At 45.3% G+C, this 16538-nt stretch overlaps 1 protein-coding gene across 1 annotated transcript in view; it reads left to right on the plus strand.

Annotated features, from left to right (window-relative positions):
• Positions 1-16538, plus strand: part of RRP12 (ribosomal RNA processing 12 homolog) — a 1372062-nt gene that overhangs the window by 28624 nt on the left and 1326900 nt on the right. The window contains exon 2 of the mRNA XM_069611582.1: positions 3093-3328. Coding sequence (XP_069467683.1) covers positions 3093-3328 — 236 coding nt within the window. The remainder of the gene's footprint in view (positions 1-3092; positions 3329-16538) is intronic.

Genomic DNA, 16538 nt, shown 5'->3' on the forward strand with positions numbered 1-16538 from the left:
CTTGATCACATTGAATCCTTCTTCAGTGTCATTGGCCAGTTGGATCTGTTCCCAGCGGACGATCTGCAGCCATTTGGCGTTTGCTTGCGCCTGAAGTCCTGGTGCCAGGAGGGAGGTAAAGAATGTTTCAGCTGAATTAAACAATTTATATTTATCAGGAATCTCGGCGAGGAGTTTGGACGATTCACTGGAGATATAGTTTGATCTCTTTTTGCGGGACAATCTGTCTTGTAGCTCATCTTTAGACAGAATGTCGTATGAGGCTCTGTTGCTGTTGGTTGGGGTGCTGCTGATGTGCCAGCCGAATCCCCTGCTGCTGATATGCCAGCCGAATTCCCCCCCTCTCGCCCCCGCCCCCTCTTGGATATGACTTTCTGGGTTTACCATTAGCGCTGAGTGCAGGGTGGCCAGGCTGCATGTACCCTTCCATGATGCCGGTAGATGCAGGAAAGCTTGCTTGCCCCACACCCAATACATGTCCATGAGCACTGCTGTGCCTTTTTCATATCTGGGATGATGATGATGATGATGATGATGATTTTGTTGCATTTCCTATTGGAACCCATTTGTACCTTCCCTTCGCCATGGAAACAAAGTTCGTGTGGTATTTCTCACTGTGTTTTGATGGGTTTTTCAAGTGCAGTAACCCATGTGAGCTTTGCAATGTGCTGGCACCAGACGGGAGTACACGTTTCTTTGACCAATTGAGAGTTTTCTTCAGTTAAGCCTCGTAATGCTTCTGCTTTACATGTGATTGCCTCGTCTTGCCACTTGTTTTCTGTGAACCTTGTCCCTTTGATAACAAAAAATGGTTCTTTGATGCAAATCATTCCTTGCAGCTTGCTCGTGTAGGTTCTCTAGTTCTGCAGCATTTCTATTGTAACTGTGTGTGACTGGAAGGTGCTCCGAATACAAGATTGATTAAGCATTGGGCAGCCGACAAGGGCACTTCTTGAGGTATACGTATCTTAGGTGCGCCTGAAGTGTGCGGTATGAGAGAGCAGACATAGCAGCTCTCGTTTGTGGCTTGTTTTGCTGTTGCACTCATGTCAGAGTACCACTTGTTTGACTGATCTGGGTGGCGAGGGTCTTCAATTTCGTCTAACCCCAGGCCATGGTAAACATCATATCTTTTCCCTCCCTCCCCCCCTTTCCATCTCCCCCCCCACCCCCCCTTCCCTGTATTATCATTTTCACTCTCTTGTAATTTATGGGGAAGACATCTGCCCATGTTGCGTCACTGAATTCGCTAGCAACTTGCCAGGACTGTGTTGCTGGAGTTTCTTGTGTACTTAGTGTTAGTATAAAAGTGTATTACAGTGCCTTGTGAGGTAGGTTCTGTGGTTGTGTACACATCAGCATTTGTCAGATCAGGCTCACTATCCCAGGAGTAGTCTCCATCATACTGATTGGTCTCGTTATCTTTACTTAGTTCTATAGCAGAAAGAGAAAAGTGGAGTTTTGGCGGTTCAATTTTTATGCAACGTGGTAAGATTGTTGTTTACAGAACCATCATGCTTCCACTTGGTTGTAACTCCAGCCCATATGAGCGTTGAGCCTTCCCGTATCAGCTTTGCCCCACTCCCCCCTGCACCCCCTCTTTCATATCCTTAATTATGAAAGTCACTGTCCAATATCAGGCCGCAAATATCACAGATATCATTGATTCAAAATAAAAATGGAGCAAGATCCTTTTTCATCTTAAAAACAAACCGATGATCCTTATTCTGATAAACACTTCTGTAGCCCTTCTAACAAATTTAAAAGGAAATGCACCACTTTGTTTAAAGTTCCAATGGTGTTGCTTTGCACAGCTATTGGCCTACAAGGCATCATTAACAGCCAAAAGAGCTAATGGGAACATCCTGAATTTCGGCTTTTTGTTCCTTTTTCTCCAAATAAATGAGAAGGTTAACGGATAGCCAACACAGGAAACTGTGAGCCCTATTTATAACGGACTGCAATGTGCTATGAAAGCAAATAGTAATGAAGCAATAATTCAGACTTCAATCCGTCAAGGTAATTTGTATTTTTGTATAATGAGTCAAAAAGAGAAAATAGAATAATATTGTACATACAATTTGGTTCTGCATACAGTTTCCATTTTAGGTAAAGGGAATCACTTGCACATCCTTCATAAAAGTGCCAACGAGCATGTGTTGATAACGTATACACGCACATTGCTCCGTTGACGAGTAAATACTTGATTCTCTTTAACATTGGATGATCTAAATGCAGACCTGGCCATAATTGGATAACCTTTTCAAATGCAATGTAGGAACGGTCAAGTTTTTCTTGTTTTCAATAAAAGAAAGTATTGGTGTTGGAACCAAGACTGCCTCCAGGACCATCTGCCTTTCGCCTCCATGATGCTGGTAAAATGTGCGGTTCTGATTGGCCCTTACAGCTTCTTTAATGCTTCTTTACCATGCACATAAAAAGCAAGGAGCTCATTTCATTGGTCCCAAACCTCATATGGGTGTTCTATATCCTCTAGCAGGATAGCTCCAGACATTTCCCCAATCCCTCTATCCTCGACAGGATTCTTTTCTTAGGGAAGTTCTGAGCTTCTTTCCATGGAACTTCTTTCTCAGAAGGATGTCCTGAGAACAGTTCTAGGTTCTAACTCTTAGGCAGTCTCACCAGATAAACACCCCATTAATTTTCAATGCTAACCAGTCGTTCCATGGAACAGTAGCTCCAAAGGTGTAATCTTCTTGGCTAATTTAAAACTCTGCTCCATGCACAGTTGCTGTGAACCTAACTTAGCAGATTATGTTCTGTCTGCTACTCTGCACCTTCCGAGGGCTTTTTTCCAGGGCTGATGTCATGCATTGCATACTAGTAAGTCATTCGTAATGAAGGGTTTTTCAAAATATTAAATGAAGGCAAAGGTTTATTTGTAATTGAATACAGTACATTGGTGACTCGAATGTATAGATCACCTGAATAGGCTGTTCCTGAAAACTACTGTTGGAATGGATGCTGCATGTGTTTAGCACGACGCATGCGAAAGGGGCTTGGTTAATAAATATCCTATTTGCACAAGGGTTTCTTCCCTAACTTTACATTGTATTGGCTTGTTTTTGTAGAGAAAAGTAACCTGACAGTAGATGCTTTAAAAATCCACAATGATCTTCAATCTGGGCCTGTATCCAAGGAGAGGAAAAAAGAAGGATCCCAACTCATCATGGAGGCAGAAGAGAATGAAATGGCAATAACAGAAAAATCTGGGGCGACCTTCCTGAGCGGTCTTACTGACTGCACCAATGTCACCTTCAACAAGGTTCAGAGATTCTGGGAGTCCAACTCTGCTGAGCACAAAGAGGTTAGTATTAAAATACATGTACTAATATTATTGAGAAAGCAGTTATTCTGTTACTTTAGGACTACCCGCACTACAGGTGTTTATTTGCTAGGATTGGAGTGTGATGAAAATGTGACTTTCCTCTTGTGCCGTCCTTTATGGTTCCCATAATTCTATTATATTTCTAATATTGCCAGTGATGCACTATTGTCTACAGGAGTGCATTTGTTAATTGTGCAGATAAAGGCGCTCTTTGTGCTTCTTTCCTCCCATAGACTTTTTGCTTTGACTCCTGACCTGACTATTTGGAGGGAAGTAAAGCCTTCTGCTTTACCTTCCTTGCATTGTGCTAATTTCTATGGGGAAACTGGCCAATCCATAAGATCAGCACTAGGAGACTCATCGGCTTGCAGTAAGTGTGGTTAGGATACTTGGTGTCCTTTATAACTTCTTTTTTTTTTGTTTGTTGTTGTTGTAATTTTGTCGTTACAAATGTAATGTGTCCAGGATGGGCTGGTGGCAGCAGATATTATTGTACCGTTTTTTAAAACTTAACATGTGCACGTTGGCATTTTACTGCATAATGCCATAAAGAATACCATATACTCTGAGATGGCCATGACCTTTTTCACCTGTCCTTTGGCGTTTCTGCCCTCTTAGTCTGGAATTGCCATTTATGGAATGCCCTTTACAGAGGAAAGCAGCTGCTTTCCTAAGCAAAGTAGGGGTGTGTTTGTGTGTCTCTCTCACTGATCCCAATCCACATTAGACCACCGCCCCCCCCCCCCCCCAACCCCCAGGTCTGTCTTTGGGCTATCCATGATTAGCTAGCCACTACCAGTTTAAATGGTGCAGATCCTTACCATTGGTGGACCTGGACAAAAGAGCACTCCTGCAGCCTTTACACAGATGATCATTGGAGCCAACCTATGAAGTAGTGCAGGCCGCTGATGACCCAATGACGACGACTGCAGCTAACCAGCATTGCCCCCAACCACGGCCGAACTCCTCTGTCCTGATCTAAAGGCACTCTTCGATGCTCCACCCCCCTGGACCGGTGGGAACAACCATTCTCGACCCCTGCTGAAGGATCTGTGCTTGCAGAGCCTTCAGAAGCATCCATGGACCAGTGGACTGACCAGCTCACTACTGGTCTACTTTGCTGCAGCCGTCTCCATTCCAAGTGCATCCTTTTTAACTTGAAGGATCTTCAACATGTGCTACAAGAAGCCCTCTCATGCATTTTCAGCCTTCCAGTTCAATGGAAGTCTTGCCGGGCCGCCTCCTTTTGTTTGCCAACTGAAGATCGCCTGTTGCTGCCTGACTCTGGTGACTGTCATTGGAATAAGCCAGCTTCGCTCCCTAGGGGCTTCCTGCGGTAGCCTGCTCTTCAGAAGTCTTTGTCCTTTTGTGACAAGAGTGGCCAGTTTAATGCCCATAAAGCATAAATGTTGTTCTGCCCTTTCTTGCTATAAGATATCGGAAGCAATGGAAGGTGCTCGGGCACTAGGGCCTGTTTTTGACCAGCACTGGCCGGAGGAACTGGGAGATTGCCCAATCCCCTATGTCAAATGCCTGGAATCTGTGTTTGGCTTGACTCTTTATTCTCTGGAGAGAATAAAGTGGCCTCGTGGTCAATTCTTGTTTCTTCCAACTTCGCTCTCAAGAGGTTTCTGGATGCTTTTCATTCAAGCTATCTGGGTTTACCCAAACAGTCTTTCCACGGATTTCAGATTATCCAGACCGCCTCTGCAAGGCTTTTTTTCATCTGAGTCGCATGGACTTTATTTTTTAATATCTTTTATTAGCATTTTTCAAACAAACCTCTTTATCCCCCCCATCTATTCCATGAACCCCCACAATTTAACCAACATTCCCGAACCCCTGCGGATTCTTCTGTTTCCAAGCTGTTGAAACAACCAACCATGCAGCTATAACCATTAACCTAAAGCCTTGCTCTGCATCTTAGTAGGTAGGTTATTTACCGGGTCGAACATACCACACATCCACACTTTAGGTGTCCAAGTTTCTACTGGAGGGAAGGAGTTTGTAATCTGTTTCGTGACCGCCTCCCAAAAGTTTTTCAATATTGGGCAATCCCACCTAACATGCTGCCAATCGCCCCATGCTCCGCACATACGCCAACATTCCTCTGAAGAAAAGGAGTGAAGTGCCATTGGTACAGGACCCTATACATGCCTCTCTTATCTGGATATATCTCGTCAATTTGGGGCTGTTTTTCCACAGGTGTTCCCAATATTCCCTCGGTAGGTGTATTGCCAGTGGTCCCCCCCCCCATTTGCGCCTGAACCACCAAGTCTGTCCCTTCCCCCTCCAACAATATTGAGTACAACTTCGAAACGATGTGTCTGGTCCCTGAGTGTGTGTGGTGGTAAATTCTTCAAATGAAGTAAGCTCTCCCCGCGGCTTCCCATTCCCCTGGCATGGCTAGCCAATGTTGCAATTGGTAATCTTCCAAACAATCTCTTTCCGCTAGCCGCATTCTTTGTTTACATTCTTCAAACGAATAAATGACCGCTCCCTGTACCATATCTCCCATCTTCGTACAGCCCGCTCCGCCATTGCTTAAACGATCCCTTCACCTTCCCTGGGTAAAATTGTGGGTTCTCAAACAGTGGACTAAAGGGTGACGGACGTGTACAAAGAGCGCCTTTGTCTACTAAGCGATCCCATACATTCAAAACTACAGAATACTTGACTAGCCTGTGTATTGGAAGGTATGTCCTTGCTGTTCATCCACAATACCCCTTCGAGTGGGCATCCAGCTACAGCCCGATCCATTTGTACCCATAATTTCTTAGTATCCCCAATGAACCATTCTCTGAGTACCCTTAGCTGTGCAGCCTTGTAATGTTTTTCAAAATGCGGCTATCCCACTCCCCCAGAAGCTGTTAAAATGTGAAATGCCACTCTCGGCGCTTTGTTTCGCCAAATCTTTATGCAATGTACACATCTACCTCTAGGAGGCACCTTACCACACCCTTATGCGCCTCCACCGTGCCTCGGGGACCCTTCAAGTTTGCTCCGCGTACCCCTTTCTTTCCTTTAACGACTGACCATTCACATCGTCGCGTCCCTGGTGGAGTGGAAGGCCCCACTTGTGTCTTCGTGTCCCACTTCTTCCTCAATGTTAAGCAATGCCAGTTCTTCAGAACACGTGGTTATGCGATGTTGCACCCTTTCCAGGGTAAATGGCAGCCCTAATGGAAAGGTCCATTTATACAAAATCTGTTTTGCTTTCTCTTAGCTGCTGGAGTGTCACTAACGCCAAGTCTTGGTAAAACTGAATTTGCATCCCGTTGATTGCCACCTCTCCAACTGCTCTTGCTGCCCATAAAAATATTTTCTTTCACAACATATGAAGATGTGACTGCCGCAACATCCCTGGGTCTAGTGCCTGTTTCTCTCCTTCTTGGGCACACCCTATGGATCAGATCAATCCCTATATCCTTTAGTTGAATTTCAGTTAGCAAACTACCAAAACCTTGTTGAATCGTAATTTTCAAGTCGGTATCTAGAATTCTCACTTAAACCTTCTAATACGGATATTGGATCTCTTTGATCTGTTCTCCAAGTCTTCGGTTTGCAGTTCTAAATTATGTGAAACTCTTTCCAAATGTTCCAAAAGTTCACTATTTTGTCGGCCCTCTTCCGATGTCTGTCGGGCCTGTGGTGTCGACTCTTCCACCCAGCTCTTTTAATTCCCCCTTCACTTCCGTCAAGAAGGATCTCAATTCCTCTTAAAGAAAATTGCAGCTGAAAATGATCTGCAAGTCTCCCTTACACCTCTTTTAGGCATTCTTTGAGGCTCTCTTTATTAAAAGCCATTTCACAGGATTCCATAGTTTATTATATTGTTTTCTCTTCTCCCCCACTATGCTCTCTTTACTTAAGCCTGAAAGCGTTCCCCACTTTGTTTCCAGCACCTCTCGAGCAATCCCTCCTGTTCCACCTGCGGTTGCCTCAGTTTAGCCTGGGTACTATTGTCTTTTGATTTTGGCATTGGGGCCCGATAAACTGTGGACACTCGCTCTCAATGATGCTGATGTGGTTCAGCAGTGATTTCAGTCTGTATCGAGTACGTTTCACTTGTAGGAACTTTGCGTGGCGCTAGTGGCTAGCGTTTATAACCTTTTAATATTCATTCTGGAGTAATATAATTCACCTATAGTTGTGGTAACTTTACGCCAATTCCTGTCCAAAATTAGCTTACATCTTCTGCTTCACTGCCAGTATCAATTTCCAGTCACGTAAGTAAAAACCCTACAAGTAATAGACCGACAAGCCTTACCACGTCCTTCACCTCCCTCTCCTGTCAGTTGCCTTATTCCACCACCTCAATGCTCCAGGCCTCCCTAATGTAGAGCCATCCAGCAACCGCCCCTCTTTCCTTCCAAAGCATTTACCTCACCTCTGTGGCATGCAGACCTCAACACTCCTTTCCTGCTTTTCCACTTGCTGGGGTTTTTCCTGACAGTGGGAACCTCCACTACAAGTGTGGTTATATCTGTTTTGTTTCCCTGGGGTTCGTCACCCGCCAGATCCCTCTGTACCACCAGAGGAATGTTCCTCCACAGTCCTGTGTGCCCACTACTCCAATCGGGAGTAGTCTCTGCAGATTCCTGTTGTGATCACTCCATTTTAACACCCTACCAGCATTAGGTCAGGCGATCGCATACAAAGGCACTTCTACCTCCAATTCACACTGGAGGCTGCTAATCCACAGCCGGAGGGCCTTTAGCTCGTATAGTGTTGCATATCACATGTACCTTGTACTATCTGCTCTCACGGCACTATCGTAATCACCCCCTCAGGGATCACTCTTTCGGGAGGGCACTTCCTTTTTATGACCAGGGATCGGAGATGATGCAAGATTCCTCAGTCCTCCAACTCCTCCGAAATTATCTGCAAGTTTCGCTCCTATAGAAATTTCAGATTTGCAGTAGGACCACTCTTAATACGGCCCCTTTACATGCATCAATGCTACTGAGTCTGCTGTGTCCTTTACCAGCTGTAAGAAGCGCTATTCTTATTTTCCTCTGCGAACACACGTCTAGGCAGGCTGGTGTCACGAAGATGCACCTTATTCCACAAGACCTTCCCGGGACACTGCTTCCATCACGGTCGGGCTGCCGCATTCTGTGCATCAGGGCTAGGCCCTTTTCCCTTTGTCTGTGAAGATCTTCACACGGTTACAAAAGGGAGGGTGGCGATCTGTACCCATAATCTTCCACTGCTGCAGACAGCATTTATTGTGGTGACTAGCCCAACTCCAGAATATATGAAAGGGCTTGCTTTGCTTTTCGGCCCGGGTCGGAGCGAGGGATCGCACGTCCCTATTCACTGGTGGCCTTTTTAGAATCGGCAGAGACCTTAATTAATCTGCACTGTCTTCATGCACTGGTTTCCTGTTGCTCAACGGGTCATGTTTACGGCACTTTGCCTGATGCACAAGATCTTTTATAATGATGCACCTTTTTTTTACTAACATCAACTTTTCTTAACTTTTGGACCTCTGAATCACAACCACTTGCATTATCCAATAGCAAATCTACCTGAAAAGTGTATATTTTGAAACTGACTCTAGGCTTAGGGCAGTAGGTCCCATTCCATCTTGGGGCTGGATGTAGTAAGTAAAGAATTATTGTAGCTTTGCTCTTGTTTCTGAATCGGATTACCTACCTGTATTGCACTGGTTTTGAATCCAATGTTTTTCTGTCTATCATAATAGTGAACGTTTACATGTATTTTTTTTTTTGTGGTTTCATTGCATAGTGTGTGTATATTTAAGTACATTTGTCTAAGTGGAATTATTGGAGTGCTCCGTGTGTCTCACTTTAGTCCTAGACCACTCTCACCCCTCCTGACTGTCTTTCTGCTCTTTGATTGGGTTTGGCTAGACTTTCTTTCCTGTACAGCATAATAGTTTTGTCTCCCAAGTCTGCTCCCAGGGTTCATTTCACATCGTGTAATACTTTTTTTAATTCTTTCTTTATTTTTTAGTTGCATGCAATACTCTAAAGTACCACATTATACCTAATCTACATCTCCATTCTACTCCTACTCCCTTAGCATAAAGTGATAGGTTGCATCCTACCTTTCATACGAACACCTTCCCCTTCCTCTGGTGTACCCCAAGAAACTGTGCCTGGTCCACTCCCTCTTAATGCTCTACACTGCCTCCCTGTGGGCAAGCTCCTTTGGCTTTCATTGACAACTTTTTGCCTATGACATCCAGATATTATTCTTTCCGTCCTTCACCCCTGCCATCTCTCAAAATATTACCTGTTGCCTCACAGCCATTGGTCACTAGATGGCATTATGCTGCATGATCCAGAATGTATTAAGGATTTCTATTTCTCCCTGCCTTCAATGGTAATCCTACCCATCATCCCTTTCACCCAAGGCTTGCAACTCTGGGGTCCCATTTGACAGTCACACAGGACTTCAACAGTTTATTACGGCTAATACCAGGTCTGTGAAAACCAACCTCAATATTGGAAAAATGATTCCTCAACAGTAACTGCAACTCGCTCTGCTCGTGAGCTAGATAAACTTGATTAATGCTTGAGCGTAATCCTTACTCTACTCCTTTTTATACCATTTACAAAACGCTGCACTTTATTACTCGCACCTTCTGTAACCTACCCTGAACATCCCCTACATCTTCACACTGCAGTTGAGGTTGATCTCAATGCAGAATTGCTGTTTAAATTCCCTTGTTGCCCTTCAAACCAATCCATGGTCTTGCCCTCCCCTCCTTGCTGACTGCATCTCCCTGCATTCTTTCTCTCTTGGAGAAGTTGAGTCCTCCTCTCTCCATCCGTAGCCCAAAGTTTCTCCTCATTAGTAGCCCCACTCCACTGGAACACCCTCATCCAGATAGCAAAACAATCTCTTTTCTCTCACTCCTCCCTATATGTTTCTCATCTGTCTGCCTGATGTCTCTACAAACGATCTCCACCCTACAATGTTACTCCTACTCCTCCAACCCATCTTCTATTCATTCACTTTGCTTTTATGGGGACAGATCCTGCATTACCTCAGCTCAAACCGGGTCCACCACTTGAACGTGTGCATGCTGTCTACATAAAGCAAGTTTTATTGTACAATTATCCGGGGAGCAGTTAGATGGTGTTGTAGGTCCAAACTAACCCAAGTCTCAACAAACCCCATCAGTGCATGTCTTATATACATTTTTGCAACAGTTAACACTCCCAGATACTTTATTACAATCCACCCCCCCACGTATGGTTGGACAAAAACCTCTTAAAAAAAGAAACGCCATCTTTGGCCAATTCCTACATTTTCATTGGCCTTTTTTTATCTTAATTGACATCTTCAGAACGTATGTAGTACAAACTCTTCTTAGGATTCGTCCGTGGTAGGTCATGACATCAGCACATGGTTAAACAGTGGTATTGAAACATTCATTACTAGCAATAACTGGCCTAAGCTTTTCAGCCTTAACTGCTTTAATTTGTACATGGTTTGCGTAAATATTTCAACCGATAGAAGGCTAGGTAAAGAATTTCACTTTCAGTTAGTGATACTATATCAATCTCCATGTCACTGTACCATTGACCTTTTCCAATTACAAAACTGATATTTTATTGCACAATTGAAACTCTTGGGTAGCCTTGCGCATTTCATTGGCTACCCTGCCCTTCACTGCTGGCCAAAATAAATAACTATACCCCTTCTGTCACACGCTCAGGCACCAGGAGAGAACTACTTTCTAAGCATGCAGCTATGCTGACCACAAAGGTTTTGAAGTCACTCAATCACCCATCCCCTAGCTTCTAGAGCCTCACAGAACCAGTTTCAAAGTTCACTTTGCAAAGCAGCCCCTGACTACCGTGGTTAGATTCATTTGTAAAAGCCCACTATATGGACATTCATGAATTCCCCATGTATTTGTTTAATGTGCATGTATGTTTTTACATTTTCGTGTGTTTTTAAAATGTTATGTTTCTGTGCGCGCAAACTAACCTATATCAATTTTAGACAACAGTAACACTAAAAGTAACATCCCATCCATAATTAACTGCACTTTGATACATATGAAATTGCAACATGGCACCCAGTTTGCCCCCACCCCAATTAGTAATACAGCGTGTGCAACATGAACCCCTTTTACTCATGCTCTACTTTCACTAACTCGCCTACCTTACAAACACACACAATACCACTTGCTCTCACCAACCAATACCTCGCCTTCTATGCAAATCGCCTTCATACTCCTGTCCTCTGTCCTTCCTCCTGCTCGTCTATTAGTGTGCTACCTCTTCCTGACCTCACCTGAACAACTCACACCACCTTGTTTCCTGTCGCCAGCTATATTCCTTCCGCCACCCCAACCCCTTCTTTCTCCCTTTAGTCCTTGTACCAATCTCTTCTGTCTTCCCCCGTCTGAGAGGTGTTACAGATGTCAGAATACATAGAGGAATATAAAAAGCCCTGTTCCATTTTGCCTTGCAGATCCGCCTTTCGGATGTAGTGGTGCCTCGTATTGGAAAATGTTTGTGTGGCCATGCTGCAGTGGTCAAGTTTTAGTGTCTCATGGTTTCATGCCAGAGAACCGCCCTGTGACATATTTGGTGCAGTGCATGTTATGTGCTCCTGTCACATCTGCTTGCCCACAGCATGTGCTGGTGTAAGTTGGCAGTGCTCCATGTTAATTGTGGCTGCATATGGTCTCTGCCATGCCACATAGCGGTTCTCTTTCTTGACAATGTTCGAGATGATCTTGTGACTGTAGTGGTTTATCTGGAGGCTCTGGTGCCTGTCATGGTCTGGGCAGTCTGCCCAGACTGTGTATGCATGTTGTGTGCTGCACTGAAAAGAAACTGGCCAGCATCTTTATGGAGAGGTGTGGGGTTATTCATTTCGGTACTGTCCAAGCATAGACAGCAATTTCGGGGGGGGGGGGAGGCTGCAGTAACTGGGGCCTTAAACTTAATTTTATTGGAGTTTATATCAAACAGATTACAGCTTATACAACCAAAGTAAACGATTATAACAAAGCAGGTATTACAGTCAAATAGAAAGCGCGGTTGAGATTTAGTTTCAAATATAAGCGAAATTCTTGAATTTCGTTCCATCAACAGTTAACTCCCCTTTACAATGTCAATAAGCATTGGTCGTTCTTCCATTCCCCTCCCTCCCTCTCTCCACCCCACAAGACTTTATAAGCTGCCGCTATGGCATGTACTGTCTAGCGTTTGGCGGATTGGTTAATAGGTTTGTCAGACCTTGAGGCCTACCTTGTTCGGGAGGTTATGTTTCACTACTCATGGCATTGGTCATTCGCTAGGCGTTGGTGGGCTGTTCCGGGCATATATTTGTTGACAAACTCTAACCATAAGATGTCGCATTGCGTGGCTTTCCCGTGTATACACATATTGGAGGTCACATTAACCCATTCTTTTTCTGTGGGGTTTACAGGGGATTTCCATTTCGGGGTCAATAGAGCTCTCGCGGCTAGTAACAGTGGTGCAGCTATGTCCGTGACCCTTCTCAATTCATCCTCGTTCCTCTCGAGACCAAACAAGATCAAGTAGGGGTCCGCTGTTCGTTGGATCCCGTCTAGATCCTTAATCCAACCTAGGACTTCATTCCAGTATATTTTGACCTGAGGACCACCCCACCACATGTGCCAGTAATCTGCCGCAGACCCACATCCCCGCCAACACATTGGACTATATGACTGATGCAGTGTTTTATACAAGGCAGATATTAACCCTTTCGTTTCCGTCCTGGAGTCGAGTATGGTTTCAAACGGGGTAAGGTCCCTGCTCAGCTTTTCCCTCCATTCTGGTTTTGACAATGCACCCTTGATCTGCAGAAAGTGGAATGCAGAGTGTGCCTATTCCGAATGCCTCCTCTAGTTCAGGGAGTGCAATGAAGGAGTCCTTCAGGAGTTGTCCCACCCTCTCCAGGCCTGCCTCATACCAAGCTTCAAACCTTTCCACATTGGGGATCTGGTCATTCATGCCCGGTGACCAGAGGTGACTTAATGGCGATGGCCATGTGGTAATAATTTCCATATCCCTACTCTCTCGCCATATATCCCATATGGTTACAAACATCGGGTGTGTCTTAGATCTTTTCAGTACCCTCTTCCTAGGGGACCATAGCCATTCGGAGATTGTTGCCGGGGACAGGTAGTGATTGTCCATAGCAATTCACTGGGGTGTTTTTTGGTTACGAAGATGGGGAATAAGGATACGTAATTGGGCTGCCTCGTAATATTTTTGGATGTCTGGGAGACCCACTCCACCCTTGTCTTTTGGTAATGTCAAATTGGAGTACGCAATTCCCTTGCCATAGGAATTTTAATATCGCTTTCTTGACTTCTGCAAAGAATTGACGTGGCATCTGAATGGGGAGCATTTGAAAGGGGTATAAAAATCTCGGGAGACAGGTCATTTTTATCGCATTTAAACACCCCAGCCAGGATATGGTTAGGTTATCCCATTGGGCAAGGTCTGTGTGAAATTTTTGGAGGAGCGCTGGGAAATTGGCTTCATATAAATCTTTTAGTGATCTTGTGACGTGACATGTATGCCTAAGTACTTCATTTTTTCGTGTTCAATCATAAAGCCCAGGGACTGCTATCTTTCCGCGTTTGTATCCATTGATCCCTGTAAGGGGAAAAGGATGGATTTAGATTTAACCGTGAACCCAGATACTTGGCCGTATTCGTCTAAGAGGTACAAAGCCCTGGGAATGGAGGTAGTGGGGTTCGTCGCATGAAGGAGTAGGTCATCGGCATATAGCGCTGCTTTGTATTCCTCGTCCCCCAGACGTATGCCTGTTGAGTATCCTGTTGCATTTTTTGGTCCAGGGGTTCTAAGGAGAGGGCGAAGAGGATGGCCGATAGGGGGCATCCCTGCCGGGTACCACGTTTCAGCTCGAACCATCTCGAGTATTCCCCATTGACGGACACTGAGGCTTTCGGAGCGGTGTAGATTGCTTTTATCCCCCTTCTAAATTTCGGCCCTATTCCCACAGCACGGAGGACTGCGGCAAGGAAGCCCCATTCCACTCGATCGAAGGCTTTTTCAGCATCAATGGAGAGTAAGGCAGGATCATTGCACATAGTTTGGGAGGCTTCAACCAAATGGAGAGTCTTTCTCATGGTGTCTGCACCCTGTCGTCCTATCCCTATGAACCCTATCTGGTCGGGATGGACGAGATGGAGCATGTGGACCTCTAGCCTGGCTGCCAGGACTCTTGTGTAAAGTTTGGCATCAAGGTTGAGCAAGGATATGGGGCGGTATGATCCGCAACATTTGGGGTCTCTGCCCTCCTTGGGAATGACTGATAGGAGTGCTCGGGCGAATGAGTCGGGGACAATCCCTGTGTCAAGGATTTCATTAAATGGGGTGGTCACGAATGGAGCCCGGAGGGTACAAAAGGTTTTATAGAAGCCGGCAGTGAATCCGTCTTCGCCAGGGGATTTGCCCAGTGTAAGTCGTTTGATCGCCTCGTGTAGTTCGTCTTCAGTTATGGGGGATTCAAGATGGGCCGAGTCAGCGCTTGCAACTTTCGGAAGAGCAATGCTAGCGAAGTAGCTGTCGATCTCTTGTGAGTGTGGGTCTACTTCTGAAGTATATAGGGACTCGTAGAAATTTGCAAACAATTCTGGGATGGGGGCATAGGTTGTGCCTGGTCAGGGGTTTGGTCTGTAATCTTTCACCCTACGTTCTGCCCGCTGCATCCTGAGTCTAGCCGCGCATCAGCCTTATCTCCCTTTTCATAAAATTTCTGCTTCAGTAGGTGTAGCTTACGTGCTATCTGACCATGTTCTAGGTGGCAGAGTTCTTCCCGTTTTTTCCTGGCCTCTTGGATCTTATCGGGGTCCGTGGTGTTCCCCATCCTAGCTTCTCTATCAAGATGACATATTTCACTCCAGAGCTCATTCTCAATAAGGGTTCTTTCCCTTTTCTTCCGAGCCCCCTCTCGTATGAGGATCCCTCTCCAGGTTGCCTTGGCCGCCTCCCACACTCTGTTTAGAGACCTCCCCGTTATCGTTGGCTTTAAAGTATTCTTTGATCTCTGTTTCGAGTTCCTCTTTGAAGACGGGGTCTCTCCATAGGGCCTCATTAAATTTCCACTTCCCGCCCTTAACTGGTAGATGTTCCCACTGTATATCGACTGTGACCATGTCGTGGTCGGACCAAGTTATCCGGGTAATCCCGGAGTGTGAGGTGGTGTTCAGTTCTCGTGAAAGGTAGATGTAAAAGTACTGTGTGGAAGTGAATAAAATGTATACCTTCTTTCATCAGGATGCATCCTCCTCCATGCGTCTACTAGCGCATAGACCTGCATCTGGTTTGCAAAATCATTGCGTTCTCCTCTCACAGAAACATCGACGTCTGGGCGTCCCGCTTTCCTCATCTAAATCTTGATCTGCCCATAGATTGAAGTCTCCGCCTAGTATAATATGGCCGGTGGCTTCCAACATTATTTTGGGGACAGTTTGAGAGGAATCGGAGCTGTCCTGCATTGGGAGAGTAGATTGTGGCAATCGTTACGTCCACCCTCCCAATAGTCCCCACAACTAGCAAAGCTCGCCCTTCAGCATCTGACCAGGTTTTGGAGACATGGAAATCAAGTCCCTTTCTGATAAGGATTCCCACTCCCCCTTTTCGCAATGCTCCCGAGCCCCAAAACTCCATGCCGAAACATTTCCCCAGAATAGACCTCTCCTCCCCCTTCATATACTTTGTTTCTTGTAAGAGTAGGATATCAATATTAGCCCTTCGGAATTCCCGTAGGACTAACAACCTCTTGGTAGGTGAGTTAAGGCCTTTGACATTAAGCGTCCCGACTTTCAAGGGGCCTCGTATGCTTGCATCAGAAGTGGCCATCAGTATATGACAATGCGATATTCACAACAATGATTCACCGTATCTTGTGTTCCGTACCCTCAACCAATCTTAGTCTTTCCCATCCCAGCAGCGAGTAAAAGTTCTGTAATAGTTGTACCTTCCCCCTTGTCTTGCAGATCCCTCCCTTTCCCTCCCACCCCCCCCCCCCAATACGTCGGCGTCCGAGCAGGTCCAGTTGGATTCACTAAACTAGCAGCGAACCACCAGTAGGGACCATCGTCGCGCGGTCCTTTAATTAACAATAAATGCCACATAAATCTGAGGCCCAACCCCCCCTTTCACCCCAACTTACAACCATCAAAAATAACTTT

The sequence above is a fragment of the Ambystoma mexicanum genome, chromosome 8, assembly GCF_040938575.1.
Source record: "Ambystoma mexicanum isolate Mex_15411 chromosome 8, UKY_AmexF1_1, whole genome shotgun sequence".
Taxonomy (NCBI): domain Eukaryota; kingdom Metazoa; phylum Chordata; class Amphibia; order Caudata; family Ambystomatidae; genus Ambystoma; species Ambystoma mexicanum.